This window comes from Pongo abelii, chromosome 23, assembly GCF_028885655.2.
Source record: "Pongo abelii isolate AG06213 chromosome 23, NHGRI_mPonAbe1-v2.0_pri, whole genome shotgun sequence".
NCBI lineage: Eukaryota > Metazoa > Chordata > Mammalia > Primates > Hominidae > Pongo > Pongo abelii.
Window position 1 is genome coordinate 35,502,354 of NC_085929.1, and position 23,982 is coordinate 35,526,335.

Sequence of the window (23,982 nt, forward strand, 5' to 3'; positions counted from 1 at the left end):
CTTGGATGGGACAAACAGAGGGCCCTGAGGGGCGGGCCCAGGTGAGGCGAGAGATGGGCGGGGCCTGATGCGTGAGTGGCAGGAGCGGCGCGCGGCCGGGGCGGGGCGTGCGTGCGCAGTGGGCTCCGCCCCCCAGGCCTCTCCGCGGATCCGGGCGGGCCCCAGGCTGCAGGGGCGGTGGCGGCGCTGAGCTGGGCGGGCCGGGGCGGGGCGGCCGGGCGGCCGGGGCGGGGCTACACTCGGGCCCCGCGTCCTGCTCCCATGGCCGCCCCCGGCTCCCCGCGCTGCCCCCTTTCCCCCGGGCCGCGCCCCGGGGCCCCGCACTGACGGCCCATGGCGCCGCCCGCCGCCCGCCTCGCCCTGCTCTCCGCCGCAGCGCTCACGCTGGCGGCCCGGCCCGCGCCCAGCCCCGGCCTCGGCCCCGGACCCGGTGAGTGTGAGCGACCCCCCGCCGCCCGCCCTGAGCGGAGCCCACTCGAGGGGCGACAAGGGCCGGCCGGCCTGAGGGCCCCCTCCCTCCCGCTTCAGGACCTTCCGGGCCCCTTCCCCGGGCCCCTAGGCGACGCCCCTCAGGCCGGGATGGTCCCTCCCTGTGACCCGGGCAACCCCCAGGCCCGTCATCGACGCCCCCGGGCCCGGTACTGTCCCCCGGCTGCAGGACCCGGTGCTTCTCAGCGACGCCCCTCAGCCCAGGACGCCCCCTCCGCCTTGAATCTTCCAAGCCCCTCTGCGACGCCCCCCGGGCTGGGACATCTCCTCTGTCTCGGGATCTGGGACCCGCTGCCCGAGTCCCTCAGCGACCCCAACCAGGCCGGGACGCCCCCTCTCCCCGGTACCTCCTGGGATCCCGTCCCAAGTCCCCAGCGACTCCCCCCGGGCCGGGGCGTCCTCTGCTCCCCGGTACCTCCTAGGATCCCGTCCCAAAATCCCCAGCGACTCCCCACGGGCCAGGACGCCCCCTGCTCCCCGGTACCTCCTGGGATCCCATCCCCAAGTCCCCAGCGACCCCTCCCGGGCCGGGACGACCCCTGCTCCCCAGTACCTCCTGCGATCCCGCCCCTAGTCCTTCATCGACGCACCTTGCACCGGGACGACTCCCCCACTACAAGAGGATATACGCCCCTCTCCAAGACCCTCAGCGACATTCCTCCCCCGGGCCAGGGTCCCCTCCCTGAGCCTCACTACGACGCCCCCGCGTCCCCCAGTCCTCTCCTCCCGCCTACACCGGTGGAACCCGGCGCCTCCCCGCGCAGAGCAGAGCGGAGGCGGGAGGAGCCGGCACTCAGCCCCTTTTCCCGAGTCCTCGGCTGCACCCGCTTGGCGGACATTGTAACTTCTGCCTCGCGAGGAACGGGATGGACTTGTTCGCCCTGCTAGAGGCAGGTTAGGGTCCTGGGACGACCTTGTACCCAGACAGACGGGACGTGCCCTCTCTCTCCGCTGGGCCGCTTTGAACTTCCCTATGACTCAGGTGATGGCGCAGAACGGGGAGAGGAAAAAGGAAGCGGTGATGGGAAACTTCTCCCCTACTGAGTTTAGGGTGCTCTTCCTGAGGGTGCAACGCCGAGCTCCGTGTTTTGGGTCAGCCCACACCTTAGACAGGTCGCTCGCTCACTGCCAAGGCCAAGGCCAGGTCTTCCCGAGGTGAGGCCCTGGACCAGGATGAAGCTTGGACTTTGTTTAACTTCCACACGCAACCTTGTAGCCGAATCCTTTCTAAGTTGAAGAGAAGGCAAGAGGGCGTTGCATTTCTCTGCAGGCTGTTTGGGTGTTGAGCATAGGACATTTGTGAAAGGGATGGGAAGAGTTTATTACCAGTCTGCAGGAGTAGGAAAAGCCGCCTCTGGGTTCTCCACCCAAAGTCACAGACTGATGTTGGAAAGGATGGGATTTTGCTGGTGTAAGAACTCAGAGTTACTTTGTTTACTCATTGGCTTGGATTAGCGAAAAAGCTAGGACTTGGTGTTGTCACTTACTGCGTGACTTTGGGCCATGCCTTCAGCTCTCTGAGCCTCAGTTTCCTCATCTGTAAAGACAGGATAACTTCTTTGCAGAGTGTTGTGAAGATTAAATGATATACTGTAGGTAACATACCGGCATATAGGAGGGAGTCAATAAACATATTTTAATAATACTTTTATAGGTCCTCACAGTTCATCGAGTGCTAGACACCTCATTTACCCTGGGAATGCTAAGAGCTTTCGGTCTGATTGATTTCTGTAAAAGGCAAAGCTTGGCTTTAAATTAGTAGAACTGGGGTCTCCAAGTGTTGTAAACCTGAGGCTCAGTAAGTGGTTTCTGAGTGATCACCGTCTTTTATGGGACTTCTACAGTATGATCACTTCTACTGTTGTGAGGAGTGAGGGACATTCCGAGAGCCAGGATATGTCAACATAACTGTAACCTAGTAACCCCTTAGCTCCACTTTGCTATCTGTGTGGTCAGGGTTTAATGTCCCCTACAAAGAGAGAGGTATGGGTGGAAATAGACTGGTTCCCCTTCTGCAAAGGGCAGAGTAGCAGCTCTGAAAAGCATCAAGTGAGCCAACTCTCCTTAAGCTTGTTGGAAGCTATTCTCTTCCCAGATATCTTTGCTTTTTTAAGGTCAAAGGCAGCAGCCCTTATGAAGTTTGCACTCCAGATTTTGGTGTACTTTTATTTAGGAGTCTGGGTTAGGGGCAAATAATCATTGTGAAATAATTTGTGATAAGTGGCCCAAGTTCCCAACTCACTGAGCCTTGCCAGCTTGGTGCCTTACCGTCCTGATAACTCAGTGTTTTTGCTTTTTTGACTTTTCCTGTCTAGTTGCAGAAGCAGTTTTAGGGAGATACCACATGGTCTTCACCAACACATCCTGTCTAGATCCTACCCACTAGCTTTTAAAATCCTTTCCAATAAAACACACAAATACACACACACACACACACACACACACATTGTACTCTGAGGATATGCCAAACTTGCCATTTTATATTTTTTGATACTGTAATTTTCTCTAAAATTTTGTGGATGGAAAAAATTATTTCAATATTTATATTCTGCACAATTTTGTAATATTTAAATTACTGGTGGTTTGCATTTTTGAATGCTGACTTTATAAAAACAGCTCATTCCCCATCCATCCTACTTCGAATTACAATGTGTAGGCAACCCCAAATGATCTCCCTTCTTTTCATTCTTCCTCTAAGATTCTCTTCCTTCCTTCACAACTCATAAGCAGGAAAGTAGAAGGTAATGGAATCTAGACTTTCCTTCAAGGAGGAGTGCAACTAGGGCCATGGGGTCGACAGGTTCTCTGTAGTAGGTCCCATCTGGAATTTATGGAATTTATGGTCTACTCACTTGAGTGTTTTACTACCTTTAGGGTCTATCAGGTGCACATCAACAGAGCTTCTCCACTCAGGTTATATTTGCTGTGAATACCTTTTATAAGTTTATAGACTGATGCTCATTCTTCTCTAACTCCTCATCTAGAATTTGTCCCACTAGCCAGTAGTGTGTTTGCCATAAAACCTATGAGTTCAGTTAACAGCTAGAGCTTCATACTGTCTACCAATTCTTGGCCCTCTTGGGGACTTCATTAATGCTAATAGAATTACCTGTAAACAACATGGGGGCTGAAGCAGTGAAGGAGTGAAGGGTACATATCAGTTACTTGTATACTCTGAGTATTTTAAGAAACACCACTTCGACGTGCTATCAGAGACCTCTGATGTTTTTGTGAAAATATATTTTAGCCCCTAGACAAAACATTTAAATCTTTGAGGCTGGGCGTGGTGGCTCACACCTGTAATCCTACCATTTTGGGAGGTCAAGGCAGGCGTATCACCTGAGGTCAGGAGTTCGAGACCAGCCTGGCCAACATGGCGAAACCCCATCTCTACTAAAAATACAAAAAATTAGCCGGGCATGGTGACGCGTGCCTGTAATCCCAGGTACTTGGGAGGCTAAGGCAGGAGAATCGCTAGAACCCAGGAGGCAGAGGTTGCGGTGAGTTGAGATCGCGCCATTGCACTCCAGCCTGGGCAATAAGAGCAAAACTCTGTTTCAAAATAAATAAATAAATAAATAAAAAATATTTGAGATAGGCAATGAGCCCCTTTATAAATCTTAAAGCAAGAAAGCATTCCTTTTAGGCTCACTACTCATAAACAGAAAGTTGATGCACTCAGTACAGATATTATTGATAAACTCATGGTTTAGCATAGTTAGACCAAAAGCAATAAATGAGTAAGATAAAATATATTGCTTTAAATAGCTTCACAATATACAGATTAGGGATTTTTGGTGATGGGGAATATACCATCCTTAGTTTAGAATTTTTGAGTCTGGAAGTGTCAACTGATAATCTAGGTCAGGTATGGGTAAACATTTTTTGTAAAGGAAGACAGTAAATAATACGAGATTCATGGGCCTTGTACTATCTGTGTTGCAATTATTCAATTCTGTAGGGCAAAAGCAGCATAGACAAAAGACAAATGAATGGGCGTGACTGTGTTTCAGTAAGGCTTTATGGACACTGAAATTTGAATTTCCTATTTTTTTTTTTTTTTTAAAGAGACGGAGTCTCGCTCTGTCACCCAAGCTGAAGTGCAGTGGCGCGATCTCGGCTCACTGCAACCTCCGCCTCCCGGGTTCTAGTAGTTCTCCTGCCTCAGCCTCTCAAGTAGCTGGGATAACAGGCATGCATCACCATGCCTGGCTAGTATTTTATTTTTAGTAGAGACGGGGTTTCACCATGTTGCCCAGGCTGGGAATTTCCTATAATTTTTATGTTAACAAAATATTGTTCATTTGATTTTTCAAAACTAAAATATTTTTTAAATTATAGTTTTTTTAAGTCTTAGCTTGTGGGCCATACAGAAACAGGCAGTGAGCCAGATTTGGGCCACAGGCTGTGCTTTGCTGAGTTCTGTTCAAGGTCCATGTCTTTTGATTTTTTTCAGTGTTCACTGGTCTAGAAAAGGTGAGAAGGAGGCTTGATTTTGGTGAACGAATGAAACTTTTACCATTTACTGTTAATTAACTTTAAGATACATATGGGAGAAATGGTTAAAATGGTAAATTTTATGTTAATATTTTACCACAATTTTTTTTAAAAAGATACGTATAGGGAAAAGTTCATGCACATACATTTGGGTCTTTAATAGGACTTTTAGACCAGGTGCAGTGTCTCAAGCCTGTAATCCCAGCAGTTTGGAAGGCTCAGGTGAATGGATCCCTTGAGCCCAGGAGTTTGAGACCAGCCTAGGCAACATAGTGAGACCCCGTCTCTGTGAAACCCCATCTGTACAAAAAATAAACCAAAATTAGCCAGATGTCGTGTAGTCCTAGCTACTCAAGAGGCTGAGGTGGGAGGATCACTTGAGCTGGGAGGTCAGGGTTGCAGTGAGCTGAGATTGTGCCACTGCACTCCAGTCTGGGCAACAGAGCAAGACCCTGTCTCAAAAAAAAACAAAACAAACAAACAAAAAAACACCTTGCAAATGTCCTAAAGAGAAATTCAGCGTGGTTCAGTGTACACTACATAAATAGTGCCCGCCTTGGAACTGGGCTATGGTTTGTTCAACTATGCCTGCAGATGCTGCTTAGAACAAACCGTTGAGAGATCTGTTTCTCAGAGGAAAGCCCAGGCAGCAGGTGGCACCAGCCCTGACACAGAAAAACAGCCAGGAAAAAAAAAAAAAGAAGAAAACAAACTTCTATGACTTTCCTAAGCAGTCAATTTTTATGTCCATGGTTCTGTTGTCATATTTAAAGTCGTTTTAAAAAACAGCAGTGTGCTTGGCATGGCTGATTATTTTGTTTTAATTAAAACATTTCTGAAAAAACAAAATGAAACATTCAAACATACTAAGTTGATTGTGCTTGTACTGTGGAACAGTTAATGCAAAACACTTGAGAGAGGCCGGAAGTTTGGATCTGTAGCTTTTGCCTGAGTGTCTGCCGCCTGAATAAGGACAACATAGGAGGAAGTGAATGTGTCCCTCAGAAAACTACCTGTATAGGTTTGAAGTGAGATCCAGCACCCCCAACGCCACTTGGCAGGTTACCTTCTGGCCGGCTCACTGTGCAGCCTCGTCATTGGTGAGAATGATGACTGACATTCCTTCTATATTGTTTGACCTTGAGAATCCAGCTGGAACCCGTAAGTATTAGTCTAGGAGGAGCAGTCTGAGGTCACTCTATTTTTCCTCCCTCTCTTATCTTCATAGTCTTCCTGCCAAGATGGTGGTGCTTCCCTCAACCCTCACCTCACCTTCTGAGACTATGTCTGGATTCAGACTGATGAGGGAAAGGAAAGAGGCCATCGCAGAAAAGTGTCAGATTGGCGTCCATACACCTCACAAATAACTACTCCACAGAAACGTGACTTCTCTTCTAAGGGAATCCCTTCCCCCCCTTTTAAATTCTCTTTCTAGGTTAACACTTCCCTAGCCTGGACTTGTACCAGTTTAAAGAGGAATGAATGAATTGGGGTGCTAAGGGAGCACCTTGGCAGACAAAATGTTTTAGGCCACCTCACACGCAAAGTTGCCTCTCTCCCTGCATTTATACAACAGGGCCCTCTCAGAGCTACCCCTCTGCTGGGCCCAGCTTCTAGCTTCCCTTGCCACGGATTTAATCTCTGGCAAGTAGCCAAAGCATTAAACTTTTATTGTTCAATTTGCCACAAGGGCGGGGCCCTGCTTCTAGTGGGCTGAGGAGGCTGCAGCCGCTTCCAAACCCAAGTGTCACACCACATTAGCAACTGCAGACTTTGAGGGCTGGATTTCTTTCAGTTTGGTTAGATTCTTGGTTAGAACCAGAACGGTATACTCACACACAAAATTTTAAAGCTAGGAAATAGTAAAAACAGTGTAGGCAACTTTTAAAGGTGATTCAGAGTGGCTGTAGCTATCAGCGTGTATGATTGACTCTGCATGGTTTCTTCATACCTTCCAAACAGACATATTAGATGGCTGTGCATGTGCCTTAGTGTCCTGAAGTTGGAGGAAAACATGGCAACCGAGTAGTTCTCTTCTAGACTAGTAGGGATTGCTAACCAATCCCATCACAGTATGTAAATTACTTGCTGTTGTTCAATCTATAAAAATTCATCTTCAAAGAAAATTATTGGGCTGGTAAAAATATTTTTAATAATGACCACAGAAGCCATATTTGTTTTTCTTTGATGTTCTTCCGAAGACCCTTCTGGTTCTAATCAGATTGTTCCCACATAAAATACAGTGGAAATCTACAATAATAAAATCCCTATTCGTATGTCTATGGGGAAATAAACAGGATGGGGACTGTCCTTTTAAGGGGCTTTCCCCTTCCCTTTCCCCAGACTCAAAGCCTCTATTACTGGTGGGTGTTTTGGCATCAGTTAAGGGCCTTCAATCCTTCCCTCCCTCCATGTTTTGCTCTTTCATTAAAGTGTTTCTGTTGTCTAATTATATCCTTTCAATCAAATTAGAGACTGTAGCATCTGGTGAGGGCTGTAACTGCTGCCATCTGCACCTCGTCTATACAGGCCTTTTCAGCTGAGAATCACTCAACTTCCAAATGGCAGGAAGAGATTTGGAAAAAGTTTAGTTGGAGGGGAGATTAACTTAAAAGGAGTGTCTTCAAAGGCTGGGTGCGATGCCCTGCTTGCTGTGATGTGTGCATGGCCACGCAGAGCTTCATTGGCCTGGCTCACCAAAGATTCTTCCCTAGCGCTTCTGGCAGATGAAGGGTTTCTGATTGTCTTAGCTGAAATAACTAGGCCTTCTTTGTTAGGGGCTTGGAGGGGGCCAGGGGCTGAGCTGAGAAAGTCTCCCTTGGGAACAATCTTTAGTTATATGACCACTGGTTAATGGGTGTGACACTTTCTGTTTATTTGACCATTTCTTCTAACTCAGTGATTTCAACTGGAGGAGATTTTGCCCCCAGGGGACATTTTGCAATACTTGGAAGCATTTTTGGCTGTCACAACTAAAGAGGTACTACTGGCATCTAGCAGGCAGAGGCCAGGGATGCTGCTGCTGCTAAACATCCTAGGATGCACAAGAGAGCCCCCACGCCAAAGAGTTATACAGCCCAAAATGTCAGTAGCGCTGAGGTTGAGAAACCCCGTCCTGATTGTATTATTCTTTTGTCCTTCTTTGTTTTTGTTTTTTTTTTTTTAGTGTCAAGCTTTCCTGTTACCAGCAATGAATTTTTTTTTTAATACTTTAAGTTTTAGGGTACATGTGCACAACGTGCAGGTTAGTTACATATGTATACATGTGCCATGTTGGTGTGCTGCACCCATTAACTTGTCATTTAACATTAGGTATATCTCCTAATGCTATCCCTCCCCCCTCCCCCCGTCCTTCTTTTTACTGTTAGTTGCCTGCCTAGGAACAGTTGATTCTGATCAGCATCTTTTTTCACTCTTAAGCAGATTCTTCATTATCCACATCTAACCTCTTTAAGCATTTCTGTGGACAGTGTTTCAGAAACCTTAATGCAGTAAGAGGGTCTGTGATTCACTGTGTCTTTTTATTCTCTCTAGAGTACAATTGTCAGATACATTACAGGATGCCCAATTAAGTTTGAAATTCAGACAAACACCAAAGAATTTTTAATTAAAGTCTGTTTCATGCAATGTTTAGGAATACTTGTCTTAAAAAATTCTATGATGTTTATCTGAAATTCAAATTTAACTGAGAATTCTGTTTTTATTTGTCAAATCTGGCAACCCTAATCAAGCTTCATGGAACACTCCATGAAACTTTAAAGCTTTGACAATCAGAATTAATCTGTTGGCCACTATCTGCTCTTATTCTTATTGCTCCAAGTGACCAGAGATGATGGTTCCATCTACTTATAAATCAGTGTTACACTGAGCCTTTCCTTCTGCCCTAAACTGTCTCCCTGGCCAGAACTTATGAAACCCATCTCTTGAGTCATATTTTTATGTTGGGGCCAATTAACAAGTACTTATCAAATTCCTCCTGTGTGCCCAGCATCCCTGATTAGGTCTTATCCCTGTGCCAATTGACAGAAGGCTACAACTTTGTTGCTTCGAGTTTTACTTTGAAATGTGCTCTAGAGATATATGGTCTACCTGGTATCAGCTCCCCACTCAGGAGCTCTTATATTATTTGTCTATCCCGTATCAGCCAAGGGAAGCTGAAAAGCCCAGAGTCTGTCTTCCATGGAGTATTGGCTGCCCTCCAGGACTCTATTATTGGGGAATTTTCTTGCCATCTGACATTAAAAATAGGTCACAGGCATTACTAACAAAACTTGTCTAGAAGCTGGATTATATCAGTTTATCTCCTTTTCATCTAACTGAGAACTTCAGACAACATGGAAAAAGGTTGCTCAAGTGATAGTGAGGCAAGGCGTAGATTTGAGCTGGGTGCCTCCTGCTTAAAGCAAACTAAGAATATAAAATTCGTATTTTTATTTTATTTTATTTTATTTTTTAGATGGAGTCTCGCTCTGTTGCCCAGGCTGGAGTGCAGTGGCACAATCTTGGCTCACTGTAGCCTCTGCCTACTGGGTTTAAGCAATTCTCACGCCTCAGCCTCCCAAGTAGCTGGGACTACAGGTGTGCGCCAACATACCCAGCTAATTTTTGTGTTTTCAGTAGAGACGGAGTTTCGTTATGTTGGCCAGGCTGGTCTTGAACTCCTGGACTCAAGTGATCCACCCATCTTGGCCTCCCAAAGTACTGGGATTACAAGGGTGAGCCACTGCACCCAGCCACCATCCATTTCCTTTAAATAGCAGAGTCCCTGGTTTAAATAGCAAATATTTGATTTCCTTGATTTACATAAACTCGTACTTGATTTACATAAACTTTCCTAGAACTTCTCATAGGTATTGCTAGGTAAGTCTTGAGGCTGGCCTAGGAGGAATACATTGGTGAGGAAACTAATGCACCCTGAATGTATCTGTAATAGAGCTTTCCCCTAGCCACTCATTCACCAGCTTCCCTCTTTCAACAGACACTTAGCCAGGCACCTTCTATGTGGTCTGTAGTTGCTGAGGATACAAAGGTGAGTAAGATGCTCCAGGCTATTGGAAACAGGGCTATTTGCATCCTGAGCAATTACACTTCAAGGTAATCAAGTCCTTTAAGAGCTGTGGCAGCAGGCACTGTGTGACTTGTTTCAAAACCCCTGGTTTCTATAGAAGTTAGTGCTACCTATTCTAGACCCTGAGCCTTCAAATAGTTCGCCTTTTGTCTTTTTGTTTTCTTTAGAGCTGGCTTATAATGAGCTGAGGTATTGTCCATCAGCAAGCTGGACTTTCAGCTTTAAAATATCTCACATTTCCTCTATCCTTATATGAAAACTTCTTTTTTTGAGACAAGGTCTCGCTCTGTCACCCAGGTGTGATTACAGCTCACTGCAGACTCAAGAGAGACCCTTGCCCCAGCCTCCCAAGTAGCTGGGAGGTACCCGCCGCCACGCCTGGCTAATTTTTAAAAAATATTTTTTGTGGAGACAGTGTTTCACTATGTTGCCAAGTGTATGAAAACTTTCTAGTATGAAATTTTATTTCAAGATTCAGGAAGATATTTATGAATAAATATCTAAGGTAGATTTATTTGTGCTCACATATTACATTGAGAGATAGATGCTTTACATCACCAAAGTATAATAGAATATATTCTATTGGTATTGGAAGTAAAACCCATCAAGGTGCTTTGGTTAATAAATGAAATATTTTTCTTAGAGTTCTGCTGAGTCAGTGACTTTTGACTATTTGAATGAGTCCGTTCTTTAACTGAAGTTTAATCTCTACATATTATAGACCTGAATGCTGATAGGTTAATGGACTTTTTTTTCTCAAAAAGTGTCTTTTGGACTTCAATTTGATGGTTGTGATACGAGAAGGGGGTCCTGATCTAGACCCCAAAAGGGGGTTCTTGGATCTTGCATAAGAAAGAATTCAGGGGTCCGGCACAGTGGCTCACGCCTATAATCCCAGCACTTTGGGAGGCTGAGGCCGTCGGATCACTTGAGGTCAGGAGTTTGAGACCAGCCTGGCGAACATGGTGAAACCCTGCCTCTACTAAAAATACAAAAATTAGCCAGGCATGGTGGTGGGTGCCTGTAATCCCAGCTACTAGGGAGGCTAAGGCAGGAGAACCGCTTGAATCCAGGAGGCGGATGTTGCAGTGAGCTGAGATTGCATCACTGCACTCCAGCTTGGGCGACAGAGTGTGACTCATCTCAAAAAAAAAAAGAAAGAATTCAGGACAAGTCCACAGAGTAAAGTGAAAAGGAGTTTATTAGAGAAGTAAATAAACAAAAGAATGGCTACTCCATAGGCAGAGCAGCCCCGAGGGCAGCTGGTTGCTATTTTTATGGTTATTTATTGACCATATGCTAAACAAGGGGTAGATTACTCATGAGATTTCCGGGAAGGGGGTGAGGAGTTCCCGGAACTGAGGGATCCTCTTTTTTTTAGGTCATATAGGGTAACTTCTGGATGTTGCAGTGGCATTTGTAAACTGTCATGGTGCTTGTAGGAGTGTCTTTTGGCATGCTAATATGTTATAATTTGTGTGTAATGAGCAGTGAGGATGACCAGAGGTCACTTTCATCACTATCTTGGATTTTGGCTGGCTTCTTTATCACATCCTGTTTTATCAGCGAAGTCTTCGTGACCTGTGTCTTGTGCTGACCTCCTATCTCATCCTGTGACTAAGAATGCCTAAACTGGGGATGTATCCCAGCAGGTCCCAGCCTCATTTTACCCATCTGCTGTTCAAGATGGAGAGGCTCTGACTCAAATGCCTCTATTATATGGGTTTATAATATGGTAAATGATAAATAAAAATTCCTCAACACTAATGCATATTCATGATGACTATTCCTGGCAGAAACACACATGCTTCACAGTGACAAGCATGGCATGTTTTCCAGGGGGCCCTGCCTGGGTAGGAGTGGAGCATATGCAAGATGAGAGCCAGATGGAAAAGAGTGGTACCCAAGCCACTGCATTCTGGACCTTCTCTGCCTTGATAATTATTTGTTTTTTGAATTTTTATTTAACAAATAAGGCCCCCTCTCCGAAGCGTTTTCATGGTTCTTCTGAATTCAAACATCTGGTCTTATGCTTACTCTCTAAGTTCAGTTTTTCTTGGAATGGTCTTTTAAGTAATTAAATATTTCATCTCTTAGTAGTGATAGATAAACTGGAGATTCAAATAGAAGACCTCATGTCTCCTTCCAAAAGTATAAATTCTTTAGTTAAAGTATCTTTGAGAGGCAAGGCCTTTCCTTCCGTACTGTTTTTAAGGGCACCGTCTCCTTAAATGGAAAAGAAGATCTAAAAGGTATTTTAATGAAAAAGCTACTAATACATAAAACATTACAGTGATTTTTGTTGTGGTAATTCCACTTTGGGCAAAAGGGCAGCTCGTTCTATGGTCATTTGGCACTGTTAACACATAATCCAAGAACGTGATATATGAGTATCAGTTTTGATTTTAGATGGCTAACTTTATGGCCGAATTTGTTTATAGTTCTTGAAAAAAGGCTAAGGTAGATTAATTTCAAAATAACATGTTGGTAACTATTTTCAAGATGTTCTTTGAAAAATTTTTTATTATGCGAAATTTAGGACACAAATAGAGAAGAGAGTGTAAGGAAGTCCCATGTATCTATCTCCCGACTCCCACAATTATTAACCATGGCTGATGTTATTTCATCTATACCCTCTTCATTCCCCTTACTACATTATTTTGTAACCAATTTCAGATATGTCACCTCATCTGTAAACATTTTAGTATGTATCTCTAAATGCTAAGGATTCCTTTCAAAAACATAGTAATAGTACCATTATTACACCTAGAAAAAAACCAATAATTCCTTAATGCCATCAAATATCCAGTCAATGTTCAAATTTTCCTGGTTGTCTTATTAGTATTTTTTACACTTCAGTCAGGATCTAAACAAGGTGTATTTAGGTAATGTGAGTCCTAAATCTCTATAAACCCTTAGATTTCCCCTTTTTTTCTTTTCTTGCAATTTACTTGTTGAAGATGTAGTTTCTTTTAAGCAAGAAGAATGCCTAAGTAGGCCGGGCACAATAGCTCTTGCCTGTAATCCTAGCACTTTGGGAGGCAGAGGCAGGTGGATAGCTTGAGCCCAGGAGTTTGAATTTGGCTTAGACAATGTAGACCCCATATCTACAAAAAATTAAAAAATTAGCCAGGTGTGGTGACACATGCCTATAGTCCCAGCTATGTGGGAGGCTGAGATGGGAGGATCACTTGAGCCCGGGAGGTAGAGGCCGCAGTGAGCCATGATTGCTCCACTGAACTCCAGCCTGTGTGACAGAGCAACACCCTGTCTCAAAAAAAAAAAAAGTGCCTAAGTGCCTCTCAGAGGGAAGGCCCACATGGGAGGTGAGGTTTTTTTTTTTGCTTTTTTTTTTTTAACCATACAATTCTTACTTCCATTAGAGAAACATAGAATTAGAGAATTTTAAGCCTGGAAGAGATTTTTAGCCATGAGTCCTTTCCAGTCATATCACCCCAGACTTTTGGACCTGAGTTTCATTTTGTTAGATCTTGAACTTGAAATTGCAGACATTTACAGTGAAGGGACGTTGAGATAATCTGGTTTGACTCTCCTAATTTCACAGATGAGGAAACCAAGGAAGAAACTGAGGCCCAATGATGTCTGGATGGTTTGTTCAAACCACAGTGTTAGCTGCTTCTCTGATATCATTTCCCCTTTATTGCGCTGATTCTCCATATGTACTATGTGTGTACAGGGTTGTTGTTTTTTCCCTAAACTGTCCTCTCTCTATTCTAGATCTGATGACATTCCTCTATGTAATTGTAGAAATCACTGCTCTTGGAGAGCCATTTTTGAAGATGGGAGTGTGTCCTATCACAGCCTCAGTGGTGTTGTGTTGGAAAAGGCAGGGAACCCCTGCCTTCCCAGGGCCACATGCCCCTTTACTACAGGGTTTCACATAACTGAAATCAGCTTTCCCATAGTGCTTTTGAGTGTCTGAGGGCAAAGGGTAGTCTGCCCAGGGGCTTTGAAGTGGTGCAAGTTCCCACCGGGCACCAGTCTGTATTTGAAACCCAATAGGACGATAGGTGTGCTATGTGAATATTTGACAGCACTGTCGCATTGCCCTCTCTCTATATATATCTTTTCTGAGATAGGGTCTCACTCCATCGCCCAGGCTGGAGTGCAGTGGCATGACCATGGCTCACTGCAGCTTTGACTTCCTGGGCTCCACCTCAGCCTCCCAAATAACTAGGATTACAAGCACACACCACCACACCCAGCAAATTTTAAATTTAAATTTTAATTTTGTAAAGGTGGGATCTCCCTATGTTGCCAGGCTGGTCTTGAACTCCTGGGCTCAAGTGATCCTCTTGCCTTAGCCTCCCAAAGTTCTGCGATTACAGGCATGAGCCATACCCTCTAAATATTAAAAAAAAGCATTTACACCTAAACCTTAGATTTCTATAATCTATCTACCTACCAAGTTTCATAGACTTTTTTAAAGAACAAGGGTTATTCTCATTGGAATATGTTCTCTGCTGTCTTGCTTTAAGATGCTGTAATTGAATTTAATGTGAATTGATTCATGTTGATTTCAAGCCAGGCTAAAACCAGACAGATTCTTCCAACATAAGATCAGTAGAATTGCTAAGCGGTCCCACAGAGAACAGAGACTTAACTTTGGTGGATTAAAAAAAACAATGACTCTCATAAGCATCATATATAGAGATCTAACTAGTAATTCTACCAGAAAAGCACGAATATAGAGAAAAATGTTGTATTTCTCAATAGTGTGTTTTTGGACAAATTAAGAATTACCTAGTTATAGAGTTTTATAGAGAGCATATTCTTCAGCTTTATTAAATCTTACCAAAGATTAGGATGTCTTTTAGATTAACTACTGTTTTCCTACCACTATCTTATACATGTCAAGTTTTTTTTTGACGGAGTTTTGCTCTTGTTGCCCAGGCTGGAGTGCAATGGTGCGATCTTGGCTCACTGCAACCTCCGCCTCCCGGGTTTAAGTGATTCTCCTGCCTCAACCTCCCGAGTAGCTGGGATTACAGGCATGCACCAACATGCTCAGCTAATTTTGTATTTTTAGTAGAGATGGGGTTTCTCCATATTGATCAGGCTGGTCTCAAACTCCCGACCTCAGGTGATCTGCACACCTTGGCCTCCCAAAGTGCTGGGATTACAGGCATGAGCCACCACACCCAGCCAAGTTTTAATTATTTTAAAAGAATACCTTGTTATAGTTTAAACATGAACTTTAAAACTGCAGAGCAGTTATTATACAACCTGGCAGAATTTTTCCTGGGACTCTATTAACTTGTGTTTTCCTCACTTATGATTAGTATAAATATTGAACTATGTGATTTTAGTAGCATAAATAAATGAAGATGTGTTTCATCATATTTATAGCTGAAATTTTGATTAAGAGAAACCTATTTGCTCCTCTGTATCTTTTTCCCTTACCGCTTATCCATTGAACGCTAGGATTCAACACAGGATTCAAACCATACATATGTTCCATCTTGATGGTAGCCTGACTTTAAACAGAATTGTAGTAGGATGATGTGCCCACATACTTATGTTATCTTGCCTTTTATAGCTAATTATTTTATGGACCAGAATAACGTGCGCACGCGTGCACGCATGCATACACACACACACAGACACGCACATATTTTGAGATGGGGTTCCCACTCTGTCACCCAGGGTATAGTGCTTTGGTGCGATCTTGGCTCACTGCAACCTCTGCCTCCCAGGTTCAAGCGATCCTCCTACCTCAGTCTCCTGAGTAGCTGTGACCACAAGCACACACCCCCATGCTTGGCTAATTTTTTGTATTTTTGGTAGAGATGGGGTTTCGCCATGTTGCCCAGGCTGGTCTCGAACTCTTGATATCAAGTGATCTGCCCATCTCAGCCTCCCAAAGTGCTGGGATTACCGGCATGAGCCACCGCGCCTGGCCTCAGAATAACCTAAGTTATCATGATGCTTATAATATTTCTAAGCTTATATAAAGTTTGATTATTTTTATGCCTTTATGATTATACAATAATAATTTTTGGATACCTGCTATGTACCGAGTACTTTACTTGCACACCTTCCAATTCTTCCAACTGCCCTGAGCTGTAGATAATCAGATCTCTCATTTTGCAAGTCAAGAAACTGAGGCTCAAAGAGGTTAGGCAAGTGCTTGTAGCTTGTAAACTGAAAAGCTGAGGTCTGGCTCTAGAGCCCCTAACATAGCTTTCCATACTGTACCACATTGTTGCTAGAAGTTGTGTGATAAAGAAAAAAATATTACTGAAAAAGTTTTCCTAGCTTTTCTCCTACCCCACAGGCTGTACTTTCTCAGTCATCATTGCAAAGTGTGATATGTTGGAGGGCCCCAGGGCTCAGCCCCAGATGTTGGGGCTGATACACACAGTATCCTATTCTCTCTACATGTAAGTCCTGGGGACCATAATTCTAGCTTTAGCCTCAGCCTTTTTCCTCAACTCCAGACTCATGTAGCCATTTGCTTACTCTACATCTCTACACAGTTTTCTGAAGATGTCAAGCTTAACCTATCCAAAACCAAACTCTTGATTCTACCCCAAAACACTCTGACCTTCCTGAGCCCTCCCTATTACAGTAAATGGTATCACTACTCAGCTGGTTGCTCAGGCCCCTTTGGTGTGCTGTGTGACCCCTCTGTCTCTCAGACCCTGTATCCAAACCCCCAGCAAATACTTTTGACACTACCTTCAAAATATATCTGGAATCGGTCCACTTCTCACCACCCCACAGCTGCCAGCCTAGTCCAGGCCATCCTTCTTTCTCACCCATCCTTCTACAGTAACTACTTACTTTTCTCCCTGCCTAGTTCCTGTCTGTCAGTGGTTTTTCCTCCACCCAACAGCTAGACAATTCTATTAAAAGATAAGTCACAAAAATGAATAAATAAAAATAAAGATAAGTCATATTATGTCATTCCCCTGCTCTAAACCCTCCAGTGGCTTCCCCTTACACTTAGAACAAAAGCCAAAATCTCATTTATCTAACCCTCAAGACCTTACATGTCCTGACCTTGCCTGCCCTTCCCTGCTCATTCTCCTGCTCCAGTCAGATTAGAGGAGCAGCTTTGTAGCTCCCCAAACCTGCCAAACATATTGCCATTTGCAGGGGCTTTGCATTTGCTGGACCCTCTGCCAGTTAAACACCTCCCGCCTCATTCACTGGGTTTGCTTCCTCCCTTCATCCACGTCTCTGCTCACTAGGCTTTCCCTGACCCACCCTAGGAGAGAACCCTCACCATTCCATCTTACTCCCTTTACTCTGCTTCATTCCTCCTAATAGCACTTATCACTATCTGATGTTCATTTTGATCAGTTTATTATAAACATGTAAGCTCCATAAATACAGGATATTTGTTCATCTCTGTAGCCCCAGTGCTGTGAGCAGTGCCAGGCACATAGTATTGAATAAATATTTGCTGAACTAATTAATGAATAATTTCCTAGACATTAGATCTCTTGCTTTCACTCATTCTCTTTTCACTGAATACATAAATAAACAGTTGGCTCTGTGTGTGTGTGTTTCTTATTGGTTTAAGCCACTCTTGCTTATTTAGCCAAAGCTTACATCAGTTTCATAGCAGTAGAAAATAAGGGAGGCTGGGAGCTACATGATAGAACTTATGAATACAAAGAAGGAAACAACAGACACTGGGGTCTACTTGAGGGTGGAGCGTGGGAGGAGGGAAATCAGCAGAAAGATAAGTGTTGGGTACCTGGGTGATGAAATAATCTGTACAACAAACCCCTGTGACATGAGTTTACCTGTGTAACAAACCTTCACATGTACCCCTGAGTGCAAAATAAAAAAAAAAATTAACATAATCACGATAGAAAACAGTGTGGAGGTTCCTCAAATGATTCAAAATAGAGTGACCATATTCCAGCAATCTCCGTTCTAGGTATATATTCAAAGGAAGTAAAATCACTGTTTTGAAGAAAAAAAATAAGGGAGGTAGGGTCCTATTTACCTAATATACACCCTAGTACTCTGATGAAATCAAGATGCACTAGATGACTTTAAATGCAGAGCATTCAAGTCTGTTTTCCGTGCTTTTCTCCGTAATTGATATGTACTGGGCAAGTCTGGTCAAAAAATAATCACAGAATCTGATACACTGCCTCAGTTTCACCAGTGTAACTGAGAACAAGATTGGGTCTGAGAGGAACAGACCCAAGCAAAGAAGCCTGCACTTTCCCATTTCCACTCTCAGATGCCATCTCATCTCCATGAGGACTGTCATGTGTGTGGATTTTATTTATTTATTTATTGAGACAGAGTTTCACTCTTGTTGCCCCAGCTGGAGTGCAATGGCGTGATCTCGGCTCACCACAACCTCTGCCTCCTGGGTTCAAGTGATTCTCCTGCCTCAGCCTCCCAAGTAGCTGGGGTTACAGGCATGCACTACCACCCCCAGCTAATTTTGTATTTTTAGTAGAGATGGCGTTTCTCCATGTTGGCCAGGCTGGTCTCGAACTCCCGACCTCAGGTGATCCGCTCGCCTCGGCCTCCCAAAGTGCTGGGATTACAGGCTTGAGCCACTGTGCCCGGCCATGGATTCTTTTTATTACACATTCTGCTACATTCTTTTGTATTACAAACCAAGTCATCCGAGTCTCAGGAACCCCACCTGTCCTGCAGGTTGCTATGTATAGCTAAGACCTTCCATTGATCTATTGAGCTGCATCTCTGATTTCTGGCCCCTGGATCACCCTTCACACTTTTTAAAAAAATTTATTTTTATCCTATATATTTAAGGGGTACAGTATGATGTTTCAATATACAAATTCTGATAGGAGAAAAACATGTATTAACACACAACAATTAAAATTCTAGCAATTGGCAAAGGTTGGCTGATGTTCTTAGAATCATCTAGTCTAATGGTTCTCAAACCTCATTACTTAACAGAACCACCTGGGCTGCCTTTCAGAAATACAGGGTTCAGGTCCTGCTCCAGCTCTGGGATTGGGATAGAGCTCTGGTGTGTCTGGTGTGGTACATACCACACACATTGTCTCTCTCTCTCTCTTTCTCTCAGATCACATATATTTCTTGTGATAGTAAGTGTTGTGAAGCAAACAAAGGGCAGAAAAATAGGAGTAAAGATGATGAGAAGGGCTTTCTGAGAAGGTAGTATTCAGTCTGTGATGGAAGTATTAGGGGAAGAACATTTTGGGCAGGAAATAGCATAGTGTGTTCACAGAATTAAAAGCAGACCAGTGTGGCCGGAGCACAGCGAGTGAGTAAGGGAAGAGCTCTGCTTCATGGGAGGAAGGGGCTGAGGCTGCATCACAGAGGCCTTGCAGACACCGAGGAAGAGTCTGAGTTTTGTTTTGAGTGTCATCATTCTTTTAAGAACTATGGAGAATGGACTGTAAGAGAACAAAAGTGGAAGCTATGAGACCCAAACTGTTCTCTGATGATAAAGGGGACTATACTGGTGGCATCAAAGACAGAGAGAAGGCAGTTTCAGGGTGTATGTTTTACGGAAGTCAACAGGACTTGCTGACGAATCGGAAGTGGAGTGAGCGAGAGAATGGGAGAAGCAAGAATGATGCCGAAGAGGTTCCATTAGAGGCAGTATAGGGTGTGGTCGAGTGCCCAGCTCCCTTATCTGTAAAATGGGGTACTAAGGTACCTCTCTGGGTTGGTGGCAAGTTGACATTTGTAAAGCACTTAGACAGAGTTTGGCACATGGTGAAACACTGTGTAAGTATTAGAAGTGATTTGGATGATGTTTATTCATCCAAGGTCCCACAGCTGGTCAGCAGCAGGTCCAGGACAAGAAGCCAAGGCTTAGTCTCTTGGTTTAGTGCATTTTATGCGACACTGAACTGCCTCCTTCAATTTATGCCTCCTTTAAACTTATTTATGCAGACTCTTGGTAGAGGGGTTTGGTCCTTATGGTACACAAAGAGTTGCACTGATCATAACACATGAGTGTTGCACCAGACATGATAAATTGCTAGGGTTGGCGGGGTGTGGTGGCTCACACCTATAATCCCAGCACTCTGGGAGGCCCAGGTGGGTGGATCACTTGAGGTTGGGAGTTTGAGACCAGCCTGGCCAACATGGTGAAACCCTGTATCTACTAAAAATACAAAAATTAGCTGAGCATGGTGGCGGGTGCCTGTAATCCCAGTTACTAGGGAGGCCGAGGCAGGAGAATCGCTTGAACCTGGGAGGCGGAGGTTGTGATGAACCAAGATTGCACCACTGCACTCCAGCCTGGGCAACAGAGCGAGACTCCATTCAAAAAATAAAAATAATAAAAAATAAATTCCTAGGGTTTCCTGCATAGGTTGACATTCAGATTATTTTGGCTATCCATAAAATGGTGCCATTCCAGACAAAACACAGGGCCTGGATGGTCGGAGGAAGGGGATGCTGGAAGAGAGATGTTCTGTGGATAGTTTGAAGTATTAAAAGAAATATCTTCCAGAGTGTGTTCATGTTGTTCACACGCTTAGACTGGAGTAGGCACATGGACGACAACAGGAGATGGCATTAAGAGTCCTTAATACTGGAAGTTATAGGTCAGTGCATGCCAGGAGAAGGAAAGAAATGCAGCTAAGAATGTAGTGTAACTCCCCCAGGTTGTCAATTTTCTAGTGATATATCTTAAAGAAGTGTTTGAAGTGCTTCTATCTGTCAGTTTCAACTAAGCTAATTTTAAAAAATTGTTCTTTGTACTGTGCCTGTCTCATGAACCTCTTCGAGTTTAATGCATGCAATATGTGGGTGAAAATCCTATCAGCCTCAGTCCCCATCCCCCAAAGTCTGAGAAGTAGATTTTAGAAACACATTGTTGCACCTGTGAGGATTTGTCATTTTATTAAATTGGACCTGAGACCATTTTCAATGTGCCTCATCAAAAGAATCTCAGAAAGAGGTGAGAGAAAATGCCAGCCCAGCCCTTCCTCCCTCATGTTGACTGTCTGTTTTGTTGCACCTCTATCTCAAACAGCATGGGGAGGACTGTTCTTCATTACCAGGGAATGTGAGTCATTCCCAGATTTGTGTGATTGGGATTCCAAAGCATTGCTGTATCCGATGGTCTTATTAAATCCAAGTGTCAGTGCAGCCTTTCAGACTGTAGGGGAGAGCTCAGTTACAGCTGGTGACCTGGTTCTAGTTACCACACAGAGCCACTGGCGAGAGCAGTGACCCCCTCCGAGTACCCAGAATTCCACATGGATGGCTGTTACCAACTGTTCCCAGATTTGGGGGTTTCCTGGTTCACTTCATGGGCTTCAGTACACTTCAGCTCCCTGTTTATATCCTAGTTGGGATCTGTATACTTCAGGGGAAAATGTTCTAGTGTCTGTAGACAAGCGAGTGCCAAGATTAGCCTAGCTTTTTGAGGGTACCTTGTTTCAGATTTATTCAGCCCCAGAAGTGTTAACTGCACTGTGTCCAGGATCTAGCAAGACACTATCCATTTCCAACTTGGTCCAAACAAAACAAAACATCAACCAAAGAGGGAGGAAACCATAAATGTTGCCAGAAAATTAGTTTGCTCTGTCTTTTCTTTCTTCTAGAATGTTTCACAGCCAATGGTGCGGATTATAGGGGAACCCAGAACTGGACAGCACTACAAGGCGGGAAGCCATGTCTGTTTTGGAACGAGACTTTCCAGCATCCATACAACACTCTGAAATACCCCAACGGGGAGGGGGGCCTGGGTGAGCACAACTATTGCAGGTAAGATGGGGCCACTCAGTACTTTAAAAAAATAGATATATATCTGGTCTCTTCTTCCAACCCCTTTCATCCCAGCTCACAACTAGGGAAAATCTTTTGACCAACTCAAGAGACTTATCTTGTCAGTTTTTAAAATATTTCTTCCACACCTTACACACACACACACACACACACACACACAATTTACCACTCTTTTCTTTTCTTTTTTTTTTTTTTTTTTTTGAGACGGGGTCTCACTCTGTCGCCCAGGCTGGAGTGCAGTGGCACGATCTCGGCTCACTGCAAGCTCCGCCTCCCAGGTTCACGCCATTCTCCTGCCTCAGCCTCCCGAGTAGCTGGGACTACAGGCGCCCGCCACCACGCCCGGCTAATTTTTCGTGTTTTTAGTAGAGACAGGGTTTCAACCGTGTTAGCCAGGATGGTCTCGATCTCCTGACCTTGTGATCCACCTGCCTCAGCCTCCCAAAGTGCTGGGATTACAGGCGTGAGCTACCGCGCCCGGCCAATTTACCGCTCTTTTCAACATGGGTTGCTTTAATGCTGGCTTTCAAAGCTCTGCTTTTCTGTCTGACCGCTTCCTTGTCTCTTTGGGAGGGTTTTGTTAGTTGGCCCTACCACCAGTGGACAATACACAGTTAGCAGAGCAGCCTACGCTACCGAGAATGTTGTGGTCAAACAGCACCATCTGTGACCCAAAACTCCCTCTGCTTCTGAGCAAAGGAAGCTGCCTACATTATTCTACCTCCGACCAGCCCAGGATAACCTTGCTCTGGGAACAGCTGTATCCATCAGATGTGTGCCATTTACTTCCTTTTAGTCGACTAAGGTGTTTCTCTGCTTTTCACCTCCTGTCTGACTGTAGCAGGGGATCTTAACCTGACATCCATGGTGCTTCAAATGTGATTCACAATTTCCTGGGGATGGTCCATAGCTTTGATCAGCTTCTCAAAGTTATCTGTGATTGAAAACAAGTTCAGGATCACTGGTATGTAGGGTCCAGAACAAAGATTGTAAGCACTTTTGGTTATACGTTTGTGCTGCTTATGCCCAAGATCCTGGTAATGAGATTTACGGTTCAGCAATGCATTGAATTTAACTATTATTAGGACAGGTGCAAAGGCAGCCTCTTGAGCTATTGGGACAGGGAAAAATGATTGTTGAACTATATACTGTGTCCCTGGTTCTACATACATTGGAATCTCAACCATGGCACTGTTGACGCAGCTGAGCCAAACATATATTTTCCTGTATTGTGTGGGCCACACTGTTTACCTTCTGCCCTCTACATACCTTTGCTAACACTCTAGGGCCCTTGTAGTTGTCTCAAAGTCACCAGGCCTTTAGTCTATGTTTTCTTTATCCCTATACCTTTGCCTATCTTGTATCAACTGACCATTCCCTCCTAGTTGCTATTGACTTATTTTGTTTGTTATAAAAGTGTTAAAAGCTTATTCTTAAAAAAAAACTTCTCAAACACTACAAATATATGTGGTTTAAATAGTTAAAGTTCCCCATTTTACCTATTTTCCCTGAAACCCTCCCCACCATGTCCCAAGTCCCAGAGACAACCAATTTGGGTATTTGCCACTTCACATTTTGCTGTCTGTTGTATTTTATTGTTCAAGTCACACATGCTCATTCAATAGTTCTTTTATATTTTATTTTCCAAGTCATACATGTTAATTTATTTTTTGCATAAATTTAAAAATTTGTCCCACCCCATTTTTTATTACCTTCCCCTAGGTTTTCTATTCATAAGAATAGTTGGTTGGGTTGGAAAGAGTGTTTAGGAAGAGAGACAAGTATTTGGTTTTTGTTTTTCCACAGTTGCTTATCTTCTTGTTCCAAAGTATATCTTGGTAGTAGGCTGTTGGTTTATTCTATTGCTCTGTTGCTTCCTATCAAGCAAGTCTTCTCAGAAGAGCTCATGTTTTTAAGTCTGACTTTAAGGTAAATTTTAAGTTTCCAGTGAGGCCTAATTTATGTGAAAAATTTTTCTTTCTTGTGGATTAGCACCCACTTCTACTCACATGCTCCTAGAAATGTACCTGTAAACATCCATTAAGAGAGCAGTGAGAGCCAGGACGGACCATCTTTCTCCTTAGCCCTGGTCAGCCATCAAATCAAACCCTCTCGTTTGATTTGATGGAATGCAGGAGACCTGAACTATTTAATACCAGTTTATGCTTTGGAAAAGGGAGGCTGAAATT

General features: G+C 44.1%; 1 protein-coding gene across 2 annotated transcripts in view; it reads left to right on the forward strand.

Moving 5' to 3' along the window:
• The first annotated feature begins 216 nt into the window (after positions 1 to 216).
• Positions 217 to 23,982, forward strand: part of KREMEN1 (kringle containing transmembrane protein 1) — a 95,339-nt gene continuing 71,573 nt past the window's right edge. Inside the window, exons 1-2 of one of the 2 annotated variants that reach the window (XM_024239984.3) lie at positions 217 to 430; positions 21,610 to 21,772. In XM_024239984.3, coding sequence (XP_024095752.3) covers positions 334 to 430; positions 21,610 to 21,772 — 260 coding nt within the window. In that variant the 5' untranslated portion in view covers positions 217 to 333. The remainder of the gene's footprint in view (positions 431 to 21,609; positions 21,773 to 23,982) is intronic. The other variant, XM_009234221.4, reaches the window with a different exon arrangement.